The 21,239-nt window shown below is 39.8% G+C and overlaps 1 protein-coding gene across 9 annotated transcripts in view; it reads right to left on the reverse strand.

The window, feature by feature from the left end:
- Window positions 1-21,239, reverse strand: part of LOC114688148 (zinc finger protein 431-like) — a 61,013-nt gene that overhangs the window by 24,709 nt on the left and 15,065 nt on the right. The window contains exons 1-3 of one of the 9 annotated variants that reach the window (XM_037202646.1): window positions 13,933-14,596; window positions 11,962-12,032; window positions 2,882-3,157 (exon numbers count right to left, since the gene is read on the reverse strand). The exons of 1 other annotated variant lie outside the window; for it this stretch is intronic. In XM_037202646.1, coding sequence (XP_037058541.1) covers window positions 3,152-3,157; window positions 11,962-12,032; window positions 13,933-14,140 — 285 coding nt within the window. In that variant the 5' untranslated portion in view covers window positions 14,141-14,596 and the 3' untranslated portion in view covers window positions 2,882-3,151. Of the gene's footprint in view, window positions 1-443; window positions 3,158-11,493; window positions 11,535-11,570; window positions 11,606-11,795; window positions 12,033-13,932; window positions 14,597-21,239 lie in introns of those variants that run through there. 7 more of the 9 variants (XM_037202645.1, XR_005090847.1, XR_005090845.1 and 4 more) reach the window with 7 other exon arrangements.

Here is a 21,239-nt window from a genome sequence, read left to right on the forward strand (position 1 = left end):
GAGACATGGCTGAACAATTAAGTCAAGTTTATTCCCAGGACCAAAGTCAAGATTTGACAATTTCTTGTAATTCATGCTACAAGAAACTCCAAGGGTCTATAACCTTCTTGGGAACCAGAATGCACATGCACACAAAAATACACTGACATCACATAGTTAAAAATCTGTAAACAAATTTTCATCATGAATGCTTTTATCTTGTAAGCATTCATTCTAATAAAACAAATCTTGAGCCGGGCAGTGGTAGCGCACGCCTTTAATCCCAGCACTCGGGAGGCAGAGCCAGGCGGATCCCTGTGAGTTCGAGGCCAGCCTGGGCTACCAAGTGAGTTCCAGGAAAGGCGCAAAGCTACACAGAGAAACTCTGTCTCAAAACAAACAAACAAACAAAAAACAAAAACAAAAAAAAAAAAAACAATTCTTGAAACATTTAAAAGGCTTACAGAGATTTTCTTCATTGTGAAGTGGTTCATATAATGGAAAACTAGCATGTAGGCTAGTTTTCTAGTCAGAGAAATCATTCCTTCTCAGTTGGTGGTGTCATTTCAGAAGATTTAGAAAATGCTGCCATGCTTATGAAATATGTCACTAGGGGTGGGGCTGGGAGTTTTCATCCATACACCATTTCCAGTTCCTACTCTCTGCTTCATGGTTCAGGTTAAAGATGTAAGTTCTTAGCTTCTTGCTTTACCTTCCCTGTCTGACAATTGTTGCCATGCCACTTTCATTGTGATCCAGTATCTCCCAGGAACCATGAACCAACAAATTCTCTCATAAGTTGACGTAGGCATTGTTTTACTACAGTAGTAGAAAAGGCACTAATACACATCCATAAAAGCTTACTCATGGATTTCTTTTTTTCTGTGATTGAAGAGAAGAAATCTAAGAGTTGATTCATACTTTAAATTCATAGGCCTTTTGTTTATGTGAGTTACAAGTACAAACAAAATAAAGACATCATAATGACTGAAGAGATTGTTGACACTTGCAAGATTTTTTTTTCTCCAGAAAAATAATCTCGTGTAACTAAATGCACATATGTTGGCTAATGATCTTACCAAATCCTTTATAGTTAGATTACCTTTGGTATTGTTTTTTTTTTTTTCAGATCATCACCAATTAATGTGATATGCACAGGCTTTAACAGCCCAATTACACACTAAAAGTTCTACTCATGTATGAAGACTACCATGAATTGCAAAATCTTGCTACACTAACGACATTTGTAGGGTTTCTCAGCAGTATGATTATTTTCTTATGACTTTGAAGACTGCTAATATGCAAAGGGTTTACCACATTAATTACATTCATAGTGTTTCTCTTCAGTATGTCTTCTTTTATATATTTGGAGACTACTTTGATATGCAAAGGCTTTACCTCACTAATTTCATTCATATGGCATCTATCTCTCCAGGATGTTTTCTTTTATGTCTTTGGAGACTCCTTCGACATGCAAAGGCTTTATCACATTGTTTACATTCATAAGGTTTCTCTCCAGTATGTCTTCTTTTATGTATTTGGAGATAACTGTATTGTGAAAAGGCTTTATCACATAGATTACATTTGTATGCTTTCTCTCCAGTATGTGTTCTTTTATGTACTTGGAGACTACTATGATAAGCAAAGGCTTTACCACATTGATTACATTCATAAGGTTTCTCTCCAGTATGAGTTCTTTTATGTATTTGGAGACTCTTTTGGCATATAAAGGTTTTACCACACTCTCTACATTCATAGGGTTTCTCTCCAGTATGTGTTCTTTTATGTAATTGGAGACTCTCTTGATAAGCAAAGAGCTTACCACACTGACTACATTCATAGGGTTTCTCTCCAGTATGTGTTCTTTTATGCTTTTGTAGATTACTGTATTGTGAAAAGGCTTTATCACATTGACTACATTTGTATGGTTTTTCTCCAGTATGGGTTTTTTTATGTTCTTGAAGATTGTTGTGATGTGCAAAGGCTTTACCACACTGATTGCATTCATAAGGTTTCTCTCCAGTATGAGTCTTTTTATGTCTTTGGAGACGCTTCTGACATACAAAGGCTTTACCACACTCATTACATTCATAGGGTTTCTCTCCAGAATGAGTCCTTTTATGTAACTGGAGACTCTTTTGACATACAAAGGCTTTACCACACTGACTACATTCATAAGGTTTGTATCCAGTATGAGTTTTTTTATGTATTTGAAGTTTACACTGTCGTGAAAAGGCTTTATCACACTGATCACATTCAAAAGGTTTCTCTCCAGTATGGATTCTTTCATGTCTTTGGAGATCACGGTAATATAAAAAGGCTTTACCACAATGACTACATTCATAGGGTTTCTCCCCTGTATGGACTCTTTTATGTTTTTGGAGAATACTGTATTGTGAAAAGGCTTTATCACATTGATTACATTTGTATGGTTTCTCTCCAGTGTGGGTTTTTTTACGTGTTTGGAGACTACTGTGATGTGCAAAGGCTTTATCACACTGATTACATTCATAAGGTTTCTCTCCAGTATGAGTTACTTCATGTCTTTGTAGATGACTCTGACATACAAAGGCTTTATCACATTTATTACATGCATAGGGTTTCTCTCCAGTATGCCTTCTTTTATGTATTTGAAGATGATTGTGATATGCAAAGGCTTTAACACATTGAGTAATTTCAGTGAGTTTGTCTCCAGTATGATTTCTTTCATTCCTGCCCTGCCTTCTAAAACTTTGACAATGTTTTTTAGTATTATGGTCTTCCCAACTGTAGCCTATAGCAGTGAGGTTCCTGCAAGTCTCTACCATCACATCTTTGTATAGATTCTTCTGGGAAGAATCCAGCAAAGCCCACTCTTCCACACTGAAGTCCATATGCACATCGTCATAGGTCACTGCACTCATATTGTGGTCTCAAAGGCAATCCTGACTTCACCATCACAGCCTCCTGCAATGAACTCTCAGGATTTCCTCACTGCGGCTCTGACTCATCTTGTGGTCTAAAAGGCAATCCAGGCTTCATCCTCACAGCTTCATGCCATGACCTCTCAGGATCTCCTCTTGGAGCTCTAAATCATGTCCTGGCTTCCCAGCTGGACCATGCTCTCCCCTCAGTTTCCTGCAGCAGCACTTGCATAGCACACAAACCCAATAGTGCCAAATCCTCTTCAAAGTCAAGCCTGAAACCGGAAAATTATTCTTAAATGGCATAGGAAAAGAACAAAACTAGTACATGAACTGAGATCTAGCAAAGGAGAAGAAGGAAATGATAAGTAGTTCGGGTCATCAGAGCTATTAATCCTCTTGTCTCTGGCCCTAGGCTGTGACATTAGTTAACAGAATGAACATTCTTTTAACTTTCATTTCATCTTTTATTATCAATTTTACACACAATTTTACTACATATCACTACCTGAACAAGGTTGAGAAAATGTGGTCACAGGAACCAAATACACTTGTGATAGAAATGTGTGCAAAGTAAGGTCAAGATTGTTTTCACATTCTTTCTGTAGCCAAGAGCAATACATAGTCTTTCAGTGTCACAGCTCACATTTAAATATGCCTCGAACTGTAAAACAAGTAGGAAGTCAAACTACAGAGGAAAGAGAACAGTTCAGTTCAGAGAGTGTATGGTTAGGGGCCTAGGTAGCAGAATCGGATAAATGAAAAGAAAATGAAACCAAAGATGTACTCAGAAGCTCATGCTCAATTAGAAGCTTCATTCCAGGTAATTAGAGTTCATAGTGTTGAAAGGTATGATACACACTACTGGAGAAGAAAAGTAATCATCAATCTCACCCAAGTGTCAACCCTGTGAGCTATAACAGCAACCTGTCTGCAAGATATACCCACTGACTGTGCAATAGTGACACAAATGCTATAGAAGCAACCAACCACCTTTTAATTGGATTTAAGGCCAGCTCTACAAGATGGAACCTATACCTGACACACTAATGAGGCCAAGAACCTGAGACTAGATAGGTCAGAGGCCTCAAGGAAAACCTTACTATAATTATTTTGCCAAATGATTCCTAGAAATAAAAATAAAATGACTCCTAACAACATATTGTTATGTCCATTGAGTATTGCATTGCTGAGCACTCATCAGAAAGGAGACTACTTGCAGTAGATAATAATTAATATGGACAACCACACCTAGACAACATTCAGAGAGTGAGGGTCTTTGGAGCACTCAGTCTTAAAGGGAAAGCCCATTAAAGCAACCCTCAAAGGCTCAGGTATATATATAGAAGAGAAAGTACAAAGACTATAAAAGCCAAAGGTGATGAAAAACTCCAAGGAAACAGCATTTTTCAGACACAATAAGGCTAATGCACATTTGAAATTACAGAGACTGTGACAGCATGCATAAGATCTCTACTAGTTCAAGCCAGACAAAAAACCCAGCACAGAGAATGGGAAGTGGGCACAAAGTCCCACTTCTAACCAAGAAGCTATGTGCAACCATTAACTTTTGGGAAATAGAAAACCAGTTATATTCAATGGAGAGTCAGGATATGTTAAACACACTCCAGGACAAGCCACATGCTCATGAATAGTAGGTGGTCAACACAAATTGGAACCCATGTATTTTTCTGTTTTGATTTTTATGAGAAAGAATCTGAAGTTGAGGTGGTATCTGGGAGTAGTTGGGGGAGACGAAAATATGACTAAAATATATTGTACGAAATTTTTTTTTTTTAATTTTGGTAGAATATTACTTTAAGTTGTGTTACTTTAGTTTGTGTTTCATTTCTTTAATTCTGTAAAGCTGTGTTACTGTGCCTGTGTAAAATACCTGCTGGTCTAACAAAGAACTTGCCAATAGCAAGGCACCAGAAAGGATAGATGGGAATCTCAGGCAGACAGAACATATAGAGAATGCGCCAGAGAACAGGAGGACATCAAGGGCCAACTACCCAGCTACACAACCAGCAAGCCACAGAATAAGATTAAGATTTATAGAAGAGAATGGAAAAAACCCAGAGGTAAATTTAAGTTAAGGAAAGCTGGCTAGAAACTTAGCCAAGCTAAGGCTGGGCAATCATAATTAAGAATAAGCATCTGCATGTGATTTATTGGGGAGCTGGTTGTAGGGGCCCCAAAAGAGTAAAAAATAAATAACAACATTAAATAAAAAAAGGAGGTCTAATTAGAGCCTCATGGCATAGGCCTATTATACCAGCTACTCTGGAGACTAGCCAGGATGATGGTTAAGTTCAAGGGCTGTCTGTGCAACAGACTTTCTGGCAAGCCTAGAAAACTTAGTGCGACTATCAAAAAACAAAAACTGAAAAAAGAGCTGGGAATATAGCTTGGCAATAGAGTGCTTGCATACACAATCCTAGGACGGAAAATAATAATACTAATGATCAGAATGGGTCTTTACCTATGTACTATTCATTCACTTTGTAATCCTTTGCAAAATAACCTCTACCTTGCCACATTGCCACTTAGAAAGTGAAAAGTAAAATAAAGCAGTCTTTCCATGTGATTATCCAGAAAAATAAACATACAGGAACAAGTTTCTGAATATGTTATATATAAGGAAAGTTCTGAGGGAGTAATGGAAATAAAGAACCTATGGAACATAGGTTGTATTAAAAAGATAGGTAAGGTTGGACAGAATCTACCAGCTCTGATCAAACAAAGAGGTGAATGAATCTTCTCCCATCCAGAAAGTTCTGCCACTAGGACCTAGGCCTGAAGGCACAATCCGTGCATCCCACCCCCACCCATCGCTGCCCCAGTTTCAGGCCAGCAGGCAACACTCCTCCACACAAGCCTCCCCACTACACCCCACATTGGAAAATGCAATCTACAAGACCCACTCCCTGGCCCTAACCCAATCATCCCCCTGTAACCTCAGTTTCTCCCTGAGAAACAGAATCTGCCACATCTGACTGAACCAAGAGTGGTCCCATGAAATACAGACACAGTAAGCAGACTGGACCAAGAGCAGCTACCTCAGACACAGACACCTCTTACACCTATTAGAGGAAGAGGTGGGTAGACACCACTGCAAAAATACATACAACAACATAAAGAGCAATATGCCACCAAGAGAACCTAGAGGTTTTACAACAGCAAGACCTGAGCATCACAGAATAGAAGAAGCAGAAGTAAGCGATCTTACAAATCATTTTATGAAGATGATAGAGGCTTTTAAAGAGGAAATGCAAAATTCCCTTAAAGAAATTGATAAAAAGACTACCAAAAAAAAAAAAAAACTGGAAAAAAATCAATAAATCCCTTAAGGAAAGCCAAGAAAACAAAGTAAACGTGAGTAAAGAGGTGAAGGAAACAGTTCAAGACCTGAAAATTGAAACAGAAGCAATGAAGAAGACACAAAAGGAAGGAATAATGGAAATAGAAAATCTGAGTATTGAACGGGAATTACAGATGCAACCATAACCAAGAGAATACAAGAGATGGAAGAGAGAATTTCAGGCGTGGTGGACACAATAGAAGAAATAGATTCATCAGTCAAAGAAAACACTAAAACCAAAAGAGTCGTAACACACATCCAGTAAATATCTGTCACCATAAAAAGTCCAAATCTAAGAATAAGAGGAATAGAAGAAGAATACCAACTCAAAGGCACAGAAAATAAATCCAACAAAATCATACAAGAAAACTTTCCCAACTTAAAGAAAGAAATACCTATGAAGATACAAGAAGCTTACAGAACACCACATAGACAGGACCACCCCAAAAAGTCCCCTCATCACATAATAATGAATCCACAAAACATAAAGAAGAAAGAATATTAAGAGCAGCAAAGGAAATCAGAATAATACCTCACTTCTCAATGGCAACTCTAAAAGTCAGAAGATCCTGGACAGATGTAAAGCAGACACTAAGAGACCACAGATGTCAGCCCAGACACTATACCCAGAATAACTTTCAATTACCATAGACAGAGTGCACAAGATATTCCAAGACAAAACCAGATTTAAATAATACCTATCCACAAATCCAGCCCTACAGAAAGCACAAGAAGGAAAACTCCCACATAAGGAAGTTAGGTGTACCCATAAAACACAGGAAATAGATAACCCCACAGCAGTAAATCTCAAAGAAGGGAAATACACACAAACTACCCACCAAAAGATAACAGGAATTAACAACCACTGGTCATTATATCCATTAATGTCAATGGACTCAATTCCGCTATAAAAAGACACAGGCTAAGGGTTGGGGATTTAGCTCAGTGGCAGAGTGCTTGCCTAGCAAGCACAAGGTCCTGGGTTTGATCCTCAGCTCAAAAAAAAAAAAAAAAAAAAAAAAAAAACCCACAGGCTAAAAGAATAGATACAAAAACAGGATCCATCCTTCCGTTGCATACAAAAAACACAGCTCAACTCAAAAACAGACACCACCTCAGAGTAAAAGCCTGAAAAAAGACTTTCCAATCAAATGGACTTAAGAAGCAAGATGGTGTAGCTATCCTATATCTAACAAAACAGACTTCAAGCTAAAATCAATCAAAAGAGATGGGAAGGACATTACATATTCATCACAGGAAAAATGCACCAAGAGGAAGTCTCAATTCTCAGAAATTATGCCCCAAATACAAGAGCATCCACATATGTAAAACAAACAGCACTAAAGCTTAAATTGCACATCAAACCCCACACATTAATAGTGGGAGACTTAAACACCCCACTCTGATCAATGAACAGATTTGCTAGACAGAAACTTAACAGAGAAATAAGGGATCTAACAGATGTTATGACTCAAATGGACTTAATAGATATCTATAGAACATTCCATCCTAACACAAAAGAATATACCTTTTCCTCAGCACCCCAAGGAACCTTCTCTAAAATCATCAACATACTCGTCACACACACAAAAAAATCTTAACAGATACAAAAAAAATTGAAAAAAAACTTCCTGTATTTTATCAGCCGACTGCAGCTTAAAGTTAGAGTTCAACAACAAAAATTATAGAAAGCCTAAAAATCTCATGGAAACTGAATAATGCTCAACTGAATCACCAATGGGTCAAGGAAGAAATAAGGAAAGAAATGAAAGACTTCCTAGAATTCAATGAAAATGAATTTACTACATACCCAAACTTATGGAACACCAAAAAAACAGTGTTAAGAGGAAAATTCATTGCACTAAATGTCCACATGAAGAAGTTGGAGAGAATTCACACTAGTGACCTAACAGAACATGTGAAAGCTCTAGAAAAAAAAAAAAGAAACAAACTCACCCAGGAGGAATAGATGCTAGGAAATAATCAAATTGAGAGCTGAAATCAATAAAACAGAAACAAAAAGAACAATACAAGGAATCAATGACATAAAGAGTTGGTTCTTTGAGAAAAATCAACAAGACAGACAAACCTCTATCCAAACAAAACAAAAGGCAGCGAGAGAACATCCAAATTAACAAAATTAGGAAACGGGAGACATAACAAGAGACAAAGAGGAAATCCAGAGAATCATCAGGTCATACTTCAAAAATCTGTACCTTACAAAACTGGAAAATCTAAAAGAAATGGACAATTTTCTGGGTAGCTACCACATACCAAAGTTAAATCTAGACTAAATAAACTATTTAAATAGACCAATAAACCCTAAGGAAATAGAAACAGTCATTAAAAGTCTCCCAAGCAAAAAAAAAGCCCAGAACCAGATGGTTTCAACGCAGAATTCTACCAGATTTTCAAAGAAGAGCTAATACCAATACTCTTTAAATTGTTCCATACAACAGAAACAGAAGTAATGCTACCAAGCTCCATTTATGAGGCTACAATTACTCTGACTCCCAAACGACACAAAGATGCAACAAAAAAAGAACATTACAGAACAATCAACCTCATGATCATTGATGCAAAAATATTCAATAAAGCCAGACGTTGGTGGCACACGCCTTTAATCCCTGCACTAGGGAGGCAGAGGCAGGCGGATCTTTGCGAGTTCAAGGCCAGCCTGGCTACAGATCAAGATCCAGGAAAGGCCCAAAGCTACACAGAGAAACCCTGTCTTGAAAAACCAAAAAAAAAAAAAAAAAAAAAAAAAAAAAAAAAATTAGCAAATTGACTCTAAGAACACATCAAAACAATTATCCACCTTAATCAAGTAGACTTCATCCCAGGATTGCAAGGATGGTTCAACATAGAAAAATCTGTCAAACATATAAAACAAACTCAAAGAAAAAAACCACATGATCATCTCATTAGATGCTGAAAAGGCCTTTGACAAAATCCAACACCCCTTCATGACAAATGTCTTGGAGAGATCAGGAATACAGGGAACATGCCTAAACATAATAAAGGCAATTTACAGCAACCTGACAGCCAACATCAAAGTAAATGGAGACAAACTCAAAGAGATTACACTAAAATCAGGAACAAGACAAGGCTGCCCACTCTCCCCATATCTATTCATTATAGTACTTGAAGTTCTAGTCAGAACAATAAGACAACATAAGGAGATCAAGGGAATACAAATTGGAAAGGAAGAAGTCAAGCTTTCATATTTGCAGGTGGTATGATAGTACACATAGTGACCCCAAAAATTCTACCAGGGAACTCATACATCTGATAAATACCTTCAGTAATGGAGAGGGATACAAGATTCATTCAAAAACATCAATAGCTCTCCTATATACAAATGATAAATGGGCCAAGAAAGAAATCAGGGAAACATCACCCTTTACAGTAGCCACAAATAATATAAAATACCTTGGGATAACTCTAACTAAGTGAGTGAAAGACCCATGTGACAAGAACTTTAAGTTTCTAAAGAAAAAAATTGAAAAAGATATCAGAAAATGGAAAGATCTCCCATGCTTAGGGATAAGTAGGATTAATACAGTAAAAATGGCAGTCTTACCAAAAGCAATCTACAAATTCAATGCAATCTCCATCAAAATCCCAACACAATTCTTCACAGACCTTGAAAGAACAATACTCAACTTCATATGGAAAAAAAAAAAAAAACCCACAGGATAGCTAAAACAATCCTGTACAATGAAGCAACTTCTGAAGGCATCACCATGTCTGACCTTCAGCTCTATAATAGAGCTATTGTAATAAAAAAAATAGCTTGGTACTGGCAAAAAAAAGACATGTGGAGCAATGGAATCAAATTGAAGACCCTGACATTAATCCACACACCTATGAACACCTGATATTTGACAAAGAAGCCAAAACTGTACAATAGAAAAAAGAAAGCATCTTCAACAAATGGTGCTGGCATAACTAGATGTCAACATGTAGAAGATTGCATATAGATCCATATCTATCACCATGCACAAAACTCAAGTCCAAGTGTATCAAGTGTATCACAACATAAATCCAATTACACTGAACCTAACAGAAGAGAAAGTAGAAAGTAGCCTTAAGCGCATTGGCACAGGAGACCACTTCCTAAATATAACACCAGTAGCACAGACACTGAGAGCAAGAATTAACAAATGGGACCTCCTCAAGTGGAGAACATTCTGTAAGGCAAAGGACATGGTAAACAATACAAAATGACAGCCTACAAAATGGGAAAAGATCTTTACCAACCCCAAATCTGACAGAGGGCTGATCTCCAAAATACATAAAGAACTGAAGAAACTAGACAGCAAAATATCAAACAATCCATTTAAAACATGGGCTACAGAACTAAACATCCTTACTCATCAGGAAAATGCAAATCAAAATGACTCTGATATTCCATCATATATCTGTCAGATTGGCTATGATCAAAAACAGTAATGACAGCTTATGTTACAAGAGGATGTGGAGCAAAGGGAACACTCCTCCACTAGTGGTGGGAGTGCAAACTTGTACAGCCACTTTGGAAATCAGTGTGGAGGTTTCTCAGATAACTGGATATCAATCTTCCTCAAGACCCAGTGATACCACTCTTGGGCATATACCCAAGGAATGCTGAAGAATTCCAGAAGGAAACCTGCATTATTAGTAATATCCAGAATCTCGAAACAACCTAGGTACCCCTCAACCAATGAATGGCTAAAGAAAATGTGGGCACATATACACAATGGAGTACTACTCAGCAGTTAAAAAACAATGACATCTTGAAATTTGCAGACAAATGGATGGAACTAGAAAATATCATCCTGAGTGAGGTAACTCAAACTCAGAAAGACAAACATGGCAAGCACTCACTCATAAGTGGATACTAGATGTAAAGCAAAGGATAACCAGACGACAACCCACAGCTCCAGAGAAGCTAGCTAACAAGGAGGACACTAAGAGGGACACATGGATTGCCCTGGGAAGGTGGAATAGATGAGATCACTATTAGTAAAATGAGGGTGTGGGGGACAATGTAGGGTAAGGTATGTGGAATGAGTACATAAGGAATCAGGATGATCGAGCTGGGTGAGGGAATGAGTGAGAGAGCAATGAAAGAGATACCTTGATAGAGGGAGACATCATGGAGATAAGGAGAAACCTAGTGCTAGGGAAATTGCCAAGAAGACACAAGAATGACCCCAGCTTAGACTACTAGCAATAGTGGAGAGGATGCCTGAGCTGGCTTACCCTAGTAATCAGACTGGTGAATACCTTGTCATCATAGAGTCTTCATAAAGTAACTGATGGAAGCAGATGCAGAGATCCACAGCCAAGCATCAGGCCAAGCTCCAGAAGTCCACTCGAAGAGAGAAAAGAGGGATTCTATGAGCAAGGGGCATCAAAATTTTGATGGGGAAACCTACAGAGACAACCATACCAAGCTAGTGGTAACTCATGAACTTTACACCAACAGCTGTGGAACCTCCATGGGACTGGATTAGGACCCCTGCATAAACAATATAGTTGTATAGCTTGATCTGCTTAATGGGTCCTGTGGCAGTAGGATCAGGATCTATCCCTGATATATGAGCTGGGTTTTTTGGAGCCCATTACCTATGGTAGGACATCTTACACAGCGTTGATTCAAGGGGAGGGGCGTGGACCTGCCTTTACTGAATGTACCAAGCTCTGCAGACTCCCCATGGGAGGCCTTACCTTTTTGTAGGAGGAAATGGAGGATGGTTCAGGGGAAGGCTGGGAGGCCAGACGATGGAAGATAGGGTGATCTGTCATTGGTATATAAAATGAATAAAAAAAATTTAACTAAAAAGAAATGAGAGGTAAGATTGAATTTCAAGGGGGGAAAATGTAGGATGCTTTTCTTTTTATTTAATGGCTTTTTTATTTGAACCTAATTTTGTAATAGAAAAAAAAGTTGTATTTTTTAATTCTACTCTTAACCAGGTATGTTGGTATAAGCCTTTAATTCCAGCACCTGGGAGACAGAGGCAGGAGGATTGCTGAGTTCAGGGTCAGCCTAGTCTACATAATGTGTTCCAGGCCAGACAGGGCTCCATAATGAGACCATCTCAAACAAAACAAAACAAACACCCAACACCAAGAGCAACTTCATTTTGCTAATGTGTTCTTAGGGCTCGAAGGGAATGGCACTAAACCAGTTGTTATTGTGTAGGGAGATGATGAGTACAAAGCAGTGTATGCAAGTATGTGGAGGTAAGACGACCTCTAGTGTCATTCTTTAGGTACCATCAACCTCTGTGTGGGTGTGTAAGGGTCTATGTGCACTTATGTGTGTTTGGGGAGGCTATGTGCACTTGTGTGTGTTTGGGGAGGCTATGTGCACTTGTGTGTGTTTGGGGAGGCTATGTGCACTTGTGTGTGTTTGGGGAGGCTATGTGCACTTGTGTGTGTTTGGGGAGGCTATGTGCACTTGTGTGTGTTGGGGAGGCTATGTGCACTTAAATATGTTTGGGAAGTCTATGTGCACTAGTGTTTGTTTGGGGAGGCTATGTGCACTTATGTGTGTTTGGGGAGGCTATGTGCACCTATGTGTTTGGAGAGGCTATGTGCACTTGTGTGTGTTTGGGGAGGCTATGTTCACCTGTGTGTGTTTGCGGAGGCTATATGAACTTGTGTGTATTTGGGGAGGCTATGTGGGCTTATGTGTGTTTGAGGAGGCTATGTGCACTTGTGTATTGCAGGCATGTGGAAATGTATGTGTCGGGGGTATGTGCACTTCTAGGAGGGCAGGAGCAACTCTACAGCCATCTGAGAAGAGGGAACCCGAACTGAGAAAATGCCTCCATGAGACCAAGGCTGTAAGCAAATATGGGGGACAATTTCTTATTAGTTATAAAAGTGGGAATAATAAATAAAATAATTTTTTTAAAAAAGTGGGAAGACCCAGCCCATTATGAGTCATCCCAAGTTCTATAAGAAAGCAGGCTGAGCAAAAACATGGTAGCAAGCCAGTAAGCAGCACTCCTCCATGGCCTCTGTTTTGGCTCCTCCCTCCAGGTTTCTTCCCCCAGTGCTTTAGATGGTGAACTGTTACATGGAACAGGGAGTGAAATAAACCCTTTCTTCCCCAAGTCACTTTTGGTCGTGGTGTTTCATCACAGCAATATTAACTCTAATGCAGTGAGAAAAGCCTTTCCCTCAAGAGGCAAGAAATTAATTGCTTGCTTGAGGGCATTTAACCCAGGCTGGCCTGAAGCTCATTATGCAGTGATTCTCTTGTCTCCACCTCCAAAGTGCTGATAGCTACCATGCCTGGCTGACTTTTATTTATCTGAAATATATAAAGGTAGAAAGACTAGAGTATAATTCTTTATAGCTGAGCAAGTTTGAGGCACACAGCAAAGTGATTTCCATCGTGCAACCTGAGAAATTGAAGACAGTGATGAAATGTGAATTCAGTTTTCTGTAGTCTTATCTAAAGCCTCTACCCCGCCCCAGTTATATCCGATACTCCCCAACTGATAATGTAAATGCAAGACAGGAAAGCTACATGAATTATCTGGCATGGCTAACCGCGTCCACATTATTATTATTATTATCGTCATCCACCGTTATTATTAAGCACAGTGACCGCTCCTCCAAAAGTACTAAGGATGAACACTGAGGAGTCTCAGAGGACAGGAAAGAGACTGGCAATTCAACCACCTCCTCTCTTAGAAGCGGCTGCAGCTGGCCCCTGCACACAGAACTTCTCACGTCCTTCGCGAGGCATCAAACTCCTCCGGGGGAACTCTCTGGTTAGCCGCCTGCCATTCTCCCTGTCCCTGGCGAGTCCAGGCCTCCAGCCACCACTGAAGATGCAGGCAGAGCAGCCGGCTGCAGCAGTTCCTCCCCTGCCGAGGCGCCTTGCCATGCACTGGTCCTCACATCTCCTCGTTCTCCCCCATCCTCCGCTCTCACCACCCAGCCCAAACCATGACACCGTCCCGACCCGGCTTCTACGAGCGTCTCCATCAACCTCCGATGGGCACCGGTCAGGACGACCAGCGGACAGCAAGCGCACGTGGGGACGATCTGCTTCCGTGAGGAGCGCGGCCGGCCGGCGGCGGACGGACTCAACATGGACCTGCGGCCGACCTCCGCTGCTCCCACCGCCTGGGGCGGGGACCCCGAATGTGGCCGAACTCCAGTCGGGTACCGGGCGACCAGCGACACCTGCCTGAGGACGCCCGCCCAGGCCCAGAGACACAGCCCCGGTGCCTTCATCTTACCTCGCTCTACAGCAGCGGCGGAGGCCTCGCTTTACGGCAGTCGCGGCAACCATCGCAAAGCAGCGGAAGCTTCGCTTTACGGCAGTCTTGGCAACCATTCCAAAGGCGGAGCTCGTTTTCAACGCGCGCGCAAGGGCCTCACAGGCTGGCCCAGGTGAGTGTCTGTGGTGGCCTGCGACCTTCCGTGTTTTCTGCCACTTCGCTGTCCCACGTTCTCGGAGCCCTGCTGTTGGCCTGGCCTTTAGAAAGCCGCAGGCAGCCAGCCCTTCAGCAGCACCGAGGCTGCCAGAGAGTTTAGAAAAACCTCAGAGAGCAAAGCAGAACTGTCTCCCCTGGTGTGCTGGTTCACCAGACAGTGCAGAGCCTGGGCTACATGCAAACTTCAGGTGGATAAGGATTCCTTTTGCTTTGCTTGCTTGCTTGCTGCCTCCCTCCCTCTTTCCCTCCTTCCTATCTTCTTCCCTTCTCTGTCTCTGTCTCCCACCCCCTGGTTTGTAAACGCATGTACTAAGCAAACAGATTCAGAATAACTCCTTGGATTCTGCCTTGGATACCGTTACTTGCCATTTAGATACCATTGCTTCCGATTGGGCATAGAGTGGGAAAGATCACTAGGTAGTGATGTATAAGCTCATGAGGTTGAGCTGCCTAGTTGACATTTAGGTCTGTAAGATGCTGTCTTCCAGATTAGGACTCGAAACAAACATAGACAGTTCTGGAACTGGCATCTCTTGCTTTTAATGGTGTAAAGAGTTATTGGTAAGTATTAGATGTAGATTTTGATAGGAGTTTCTGAAAATTACAAAGCACTAGACACAGTATTGTAGTTTTAAGTCCTCTCTACAAAATTTATTAAGAGCCCATAGAAAAAGATGAAATAATTTACCCTCCACATCCAGTTCTGTATTATGTAACTCAAGCTGGCCTTAAACTCTCCATGTAGCCTAGGGTGGCCTTCAACGGTTCCTAGTGCTTCCACATCTCAAGTGCTGGGATTACAAGTTTGCACTGCCATGCTTGGCTTAAAGAGAATTTTTTTTGAAAACTGTAATGGGATGTGACCCTTCCAAAAAGTCACTATTAAGCCTGGCATGCGTATGACTCAAGCATTCTGGACTTCAAGGCAGAAGGGTCAAGAGTCAGACTTTGTCTTTTAAGGAAAAAATAACTTAAAATTGATGCATCCTGTAGTGTTAAGAGGTGATTTTAAAAAAAATGAACAGTGTTTATTATGCTAAACAATGTATGGGATTCTAAGTAGGAAGACCTCTCAGGTTTTTATAAGTGAATGCTTTCAAATGCATAGCTGTAAGTTTTGTAGCTCCGAAGGGAAAAGCTTCCCCAATGCAAGTGTTATAGCTCTGTTCCAGCAGTCAGTGGAAGATTTCCCCAGCAGAAGAGTTACAGCTCTGCTCCAGCAGAGGTGGGGGTGATGTTTTCAAAGCAGAAGAGTTACAGTTCTCCTTTTCTTTTATTATTTATACGAAGGATCAGTTCAGATTATACATAGTATTGTTGATGGTTTGATTCCAAAAATGAGACAATGAATGTAAGTCAGTGTCTCATTTTAAAATATTCAGAACAGAACACACACACACACACACACACACACACACACACACACACACACACATCCATTGGCAGAATGTCTTCTATTAATACAAACATTGTGGTCGTGCCATAAATTTAAAAGCACATTAATTCTAGAGCTACTCTTATAACCCATTTCAGTCCCAGCTTGTTCATGTTTCTTCCTGGTTCAATGTCTCCATACTCAGCATCACTAATGGCATTTCCTTTCTCTCCTGCAATACTACGTCCTAGCCACTGGGTGGCATGCCGTTCACTTTGAAGAATCCATAATATATATATCCATGAATAGTGCATAATATAAAGTCTCATATTAAAGGGACTGATTGCACTTCTAAACTTTAGTATGCTAGATAGGCATTTTGTCTAAACTTAATAGCCATTTAATAACTGCCTTCTATGAATTATATTATAACACATGACACATAAACACATGTACTTTGAATTTAACCTTTTTAATGTTCAGAATTATAAAGGACAGTTAACTAGAGAATGCTGGTCACACTCAACATACCTACCACTTCCAATCAGCACAATGACGTTTCAGTGATTAAGTTGGTCTGAGAATCCACTTAACTCTACCAAATATGTATTTGGTAATACATTTGGTGTTATGTCTGGGAAAATAAGACCTTGCCCCTTATTTCCCACGCTTGAAATGAAAATCTTTTTCTCTAAGTATCAGTACCATTCATACTTTATTATTATTATTATGGTCCAGCCTTAATAATCTTCTTCCCAGGGAACCAGAAGAAAAGCTATGAACAGCAAGAATTATTTTCAGGAAAAGAATCTAATTACACCGAGCTGTTAGGTCATACTTTATTCCTCTATGATAAAATTCTGTCTCCTCAGCTTCAGTTCTTTTCTCATGCCTAGCTCCTCTCTTGCCTGATTTCTCTCTGCATTCATCTGCTGTCCCCTCTAAGTTCTATCTTAATTCTCTCATCTTAATTCTGCCCCATCTTGGTCTTTCTCATCTCATTCTTACCCATCTTGTTCTCCTCTATCTGGCTCTTCCTCATCTTCCATCTCATTCTTCTAGTTCTCCATCTAGTTCTCCAGTTAAAATCCTCTCCAGTCAAAATCCTTCCTCAATCTTTGAGTTTTACAGTTATATACCCATGCAATAGCAGTGCTCTAGCTAAAGCAAGGTCACCAGGCTTGAGTTCTTACAGGGTCATAAAGGCAGACAAGAGTTTTCCTCAGGCAGTGACCATCAGGCTTTCTTTTACAACCCAAAAGGGAAGAGGTAAAGGAGGTCAACTAAGAGCTAATATTGGTTAATATATCAGAAAAAAAATTTATGTGCCAAAGTACATTCCTATAGGTGGTTAGGTAAATGTTAGGAGTCTATAATGTTAGTATAAATACCACCAAGGCTGTATAGGAAAGGAGGGTCCAAGCTTAATTTGCCTTAATTCAGGAGATCCTTTGGCCTTGGAACTTGATAGGCATTTCCGATAAAATACACTGTTATGAATTCTTGAAAGCATATATATCATATAAGGAAATCATTGCAGGAATTGGATAATATATATACAAAAGCTAAAATATCACCAAGACTTGTTAAGCCATGGCTTGACCTTCAGAAAAGACCTTGACCTTTCCAAATAGTAGCTTTTGAGATAGTAGCTGAATTCCATTACATTTTCCTATGGATTGCAGCACATACTTCCAGTAAATATAAACTACTGGACTAAAAATAGTCTCCAAGTGCAAACTTACCTAAGAAAAACCTGAGGTCACCAAAGGGAAGGATCTCATTTCATCAAAGCTGAACTGCCAGTCAGTCACCAGTGTGGTAGATGCCAGTTCTCCATGGTTCACCACACTCTTAGCAATCTACCTCTGCTCAAGAGTAATAGGGACCATTAAATTCATAGGTCGTTCAAATTGGAACATGGACCTAGACACTTGAAGAAAATAAAAGTATTTTTGGGCCCAAAAGATGGCTCAGTGAGTAAAAGTCCTGGATGCACAAACTGATGACCTAATTTTAGTTCACGGAACCCACAGGGGCAGAAAAGTATCAACTCCCACAAGAAGTTGTCCTCTAACTTACCACGGCTGCCTTATCAAGCAGGTGCCTGTGTGTGAATGCCCCCCCACATATAACAACAATAATAATGTGTGGTTTGAATAAAAATGGCCCCTCAAAGGCTCATAGAAAGTAACACTTAGGAGGGGTGGCCTAGGTAGAGTAGATGTGGCCTTGTTGGAGGAAGTATGTCACTGGAGGTGGGCTTTGAGGTCTCAGATGCTCAAGCCAGGCCCAGAGTCACTCTCTCTTCCTGCTGTGCGCTGATCCAGTTGTAGAACTCTCAGCTACCTCTCCAGCACTATGTTTGCCTGTGTGCCACCATGCTTCCCGATATGACAACAATGGCATACACCTCTGATCTGTAAGCAGACCCCAATTAAATGTTTTCCTTTATAGGAGCTGCTGTGGTCATGGTGTTTCTTTACAGCAATATAGCTTTGTCTAAGACAACTAATCATGATGATGATGATGATGATGATACATAAGATAAAATAAATCTTTAAGAAATTTTGATAATAAGTCATTCTGGGAAGGCTAAGCAAAGTGAGGAAGTTACTGAACCCCATGAAACTGAGGACAAGTTGAACATCAGATCCAAGAAGGAAAAAAGCAGGACATTTCTTAGTCCAATAACAGTGAGGGTCAGGGCCTTCTTTCAGCTACTGACCATACTCAGTGCCAACATCCCTCATCCTGTGCTCCTACCCCATTCAACATTTCCAGGAGACATAGCCTGCCTGGAATTAGGAAGAAAGATGTCCTTTCCTGGTTCATATGCTCTTGTGTGGAGGCTGGATCACATGGTTAAGATACAGACACTGCTATATATCTGAGGGATCAAAATCAGAACTTCTGATTTGGCAGTAAGTGTCTTTCCCCCACTGAACCCTCTCATCAGCCCATCACCTAAGAGCTTTTAAGCATACTAAGATTGTGCCTACACACACACACACACACACACACACACACACACACACACACACACACACCAGAGCACAGGCACAGGCACCACACACTTCATCCTTTGTCTGCTGTATTCTCAGCGCTTCACCACACTTAGTAATATTTACTATTTATCATGTCTTACATCTCTTCTATATCCCTCAGTACCACATTAAATAGATGTCCATCAAATGTTGCTTGATTAGTGTATGATTAAAAAATCAATCTCTAGGTATTTCTCTCTGAAGGTCCCAGGATTTGAGACAATAAATTCATAAATACATTGTACCTTGGTGAATAAGAGCAAATGACTCTGAGGTTGTATTCACCCAGATTGACATTTCTTGTCCATTCATTTGGAGGATGCCAGGCAAATTCCTAGCCTTCTCTCTGCTTCAGTTACCTTGTTTGTAAAATGGCTGCAATGCTGGAACTGTTGAAATCAAATTAGAAGGAAAAACAGGTAAGGTATTTAGGATCACAAGCAGCACATAGCATAGTATTAATAGATTTTTGTTGTAGTTGATTATATTATTGTTACAACTGCATTCTAGTTCCCTTGTCTGTGAGGGTTCTAGAAACCCTTCAAGTTCATGTGACCAGCAGTTCTGCATAGGTGGAAAGAATACACTTCTCTTCTCAGAGCTTGGCTTAGTCATGTTAGTTGTACAAATTTTAAAACTATTTATCCATTTATTTTTTTCAAGATAGGTCTTTATGTAGCCCCTGGCTGTCCTAGAACTAGCTCTGTAGATCAGGCTGGCCTAGATAAAATTAATTTTTAAACAAACTAGCATGTAGAATTGATCTTTTATACTATTTATTGTTTCATTAATTTCTTTGACTTGTTTCCTTCAATTCCTCAGAAAACCTCACTGATCATTTATACTTATCTCCATGTGAATCCTTAAGTTATACAAGTATTAAAAAATATTTATCTTTACGTGTATGTGTCTGTATGGATGTATATGCACGTGTGTGTGGGTGGCCACAGAATCTAGAAGGGGTCAGATGCCCTGATGATGAAGTTATAGGTGGTTGTGTGCCACCCAATGGAAACTGAACTCATGTCCTTCTCTGGAAGAGCAGCAAGTGCCCTTAACTACCAGGCATGTCTCCAGACCTCAGTTTTAGGCAAGGCTATATATACATTTATAATTACTTCTTTATATCCTGTAAGTTTCAGTATGTTGTATATACATTATCTCAGTACAAAGTATATTATATTTTCTATTATAATTTCCCTTTGACTCATTATAATAGGGAATATTTAAAATTTTCCAGTTTTAAAAAATATTTTTAAATTGGCTTCTTTGTCTCTTTTCTTTTCGTGTGTGTGTGTCTGAATTCTGGTCTACTTGACTGCATGTTAAGTGCCTTAACCACTGGACCATTTCCCCATTATCCCTTCTGGCTTCTTTAATATGTCTTTGTGTATAGATCTGTGAGGCCTAAACTTTCTTAGCCTTTCTGTATTTGTAAATGTCATTATTTTCATCTCACTCCTGAGCATGACTTAATTACATGTGATGTGAAAAGGTGACAGTTTTTAGAAGCCTCTGGTGAATCATCTTCTGGCCTGTGTGACTGCTAAGGTACACCTGGTGCTCTTTTGTTAAGCCTCAAACTTTCAGTCTTCCCAACCTAGCCTCCTAAGTGTGGGATTACAGACAGGATCTACTATAATCAGTTACTAATCCTCTTTGTTTGTTTCATATTTCATTCTCATATTAATATATATAATAATGGGCCTCATTGTGACATTTTTATACTTTTCATTGTCAAATTTGTGTATGTTTAACAATCTTGCTCTTATACACTCATCTAAGAATTAGACTCAACTCTTGAAAAACAAAGTTACAGTATACTGCCTAGTATCTTTTTTAAAATTATCAGCTGAGCTGTGGTGGTGCACAACTTTAATCTCAACACTTGAGAAGCAGAGGAAGGTTGATCTCCAGGTTCGAGGCCATCTTGGTCTACATAGTGAGTTCCCGGATAGCCAGGGCTACATAGAGAAATCCTGTCTCAAAAAACTAAAAAATAAACACACTACCACCACCAACAACAACAACAAAAAACCCAAACCTAAAACAAACTATTAACACCTGTGGATAAGTCTTTTCTTGAAAATGTCTCAGTCTCTCAGATAGTTACAAGTTAGC

This window comes from Peromyscus leucopus, chromosome 2 (assembly GCF_004664715.2).
Source record: "Peromyscus leucopus breed LL Stock chromosome 2, UCI_PerLeu_2.1, whole genome shotgun sequence".
In the NCBI taxonomy this organism is placed as follows: Eukaryota; Metazoa; Chordata; class Mammalia; order Rodentia; family Cricetidae; genus Peromyscus; species Peromyscus leucopus.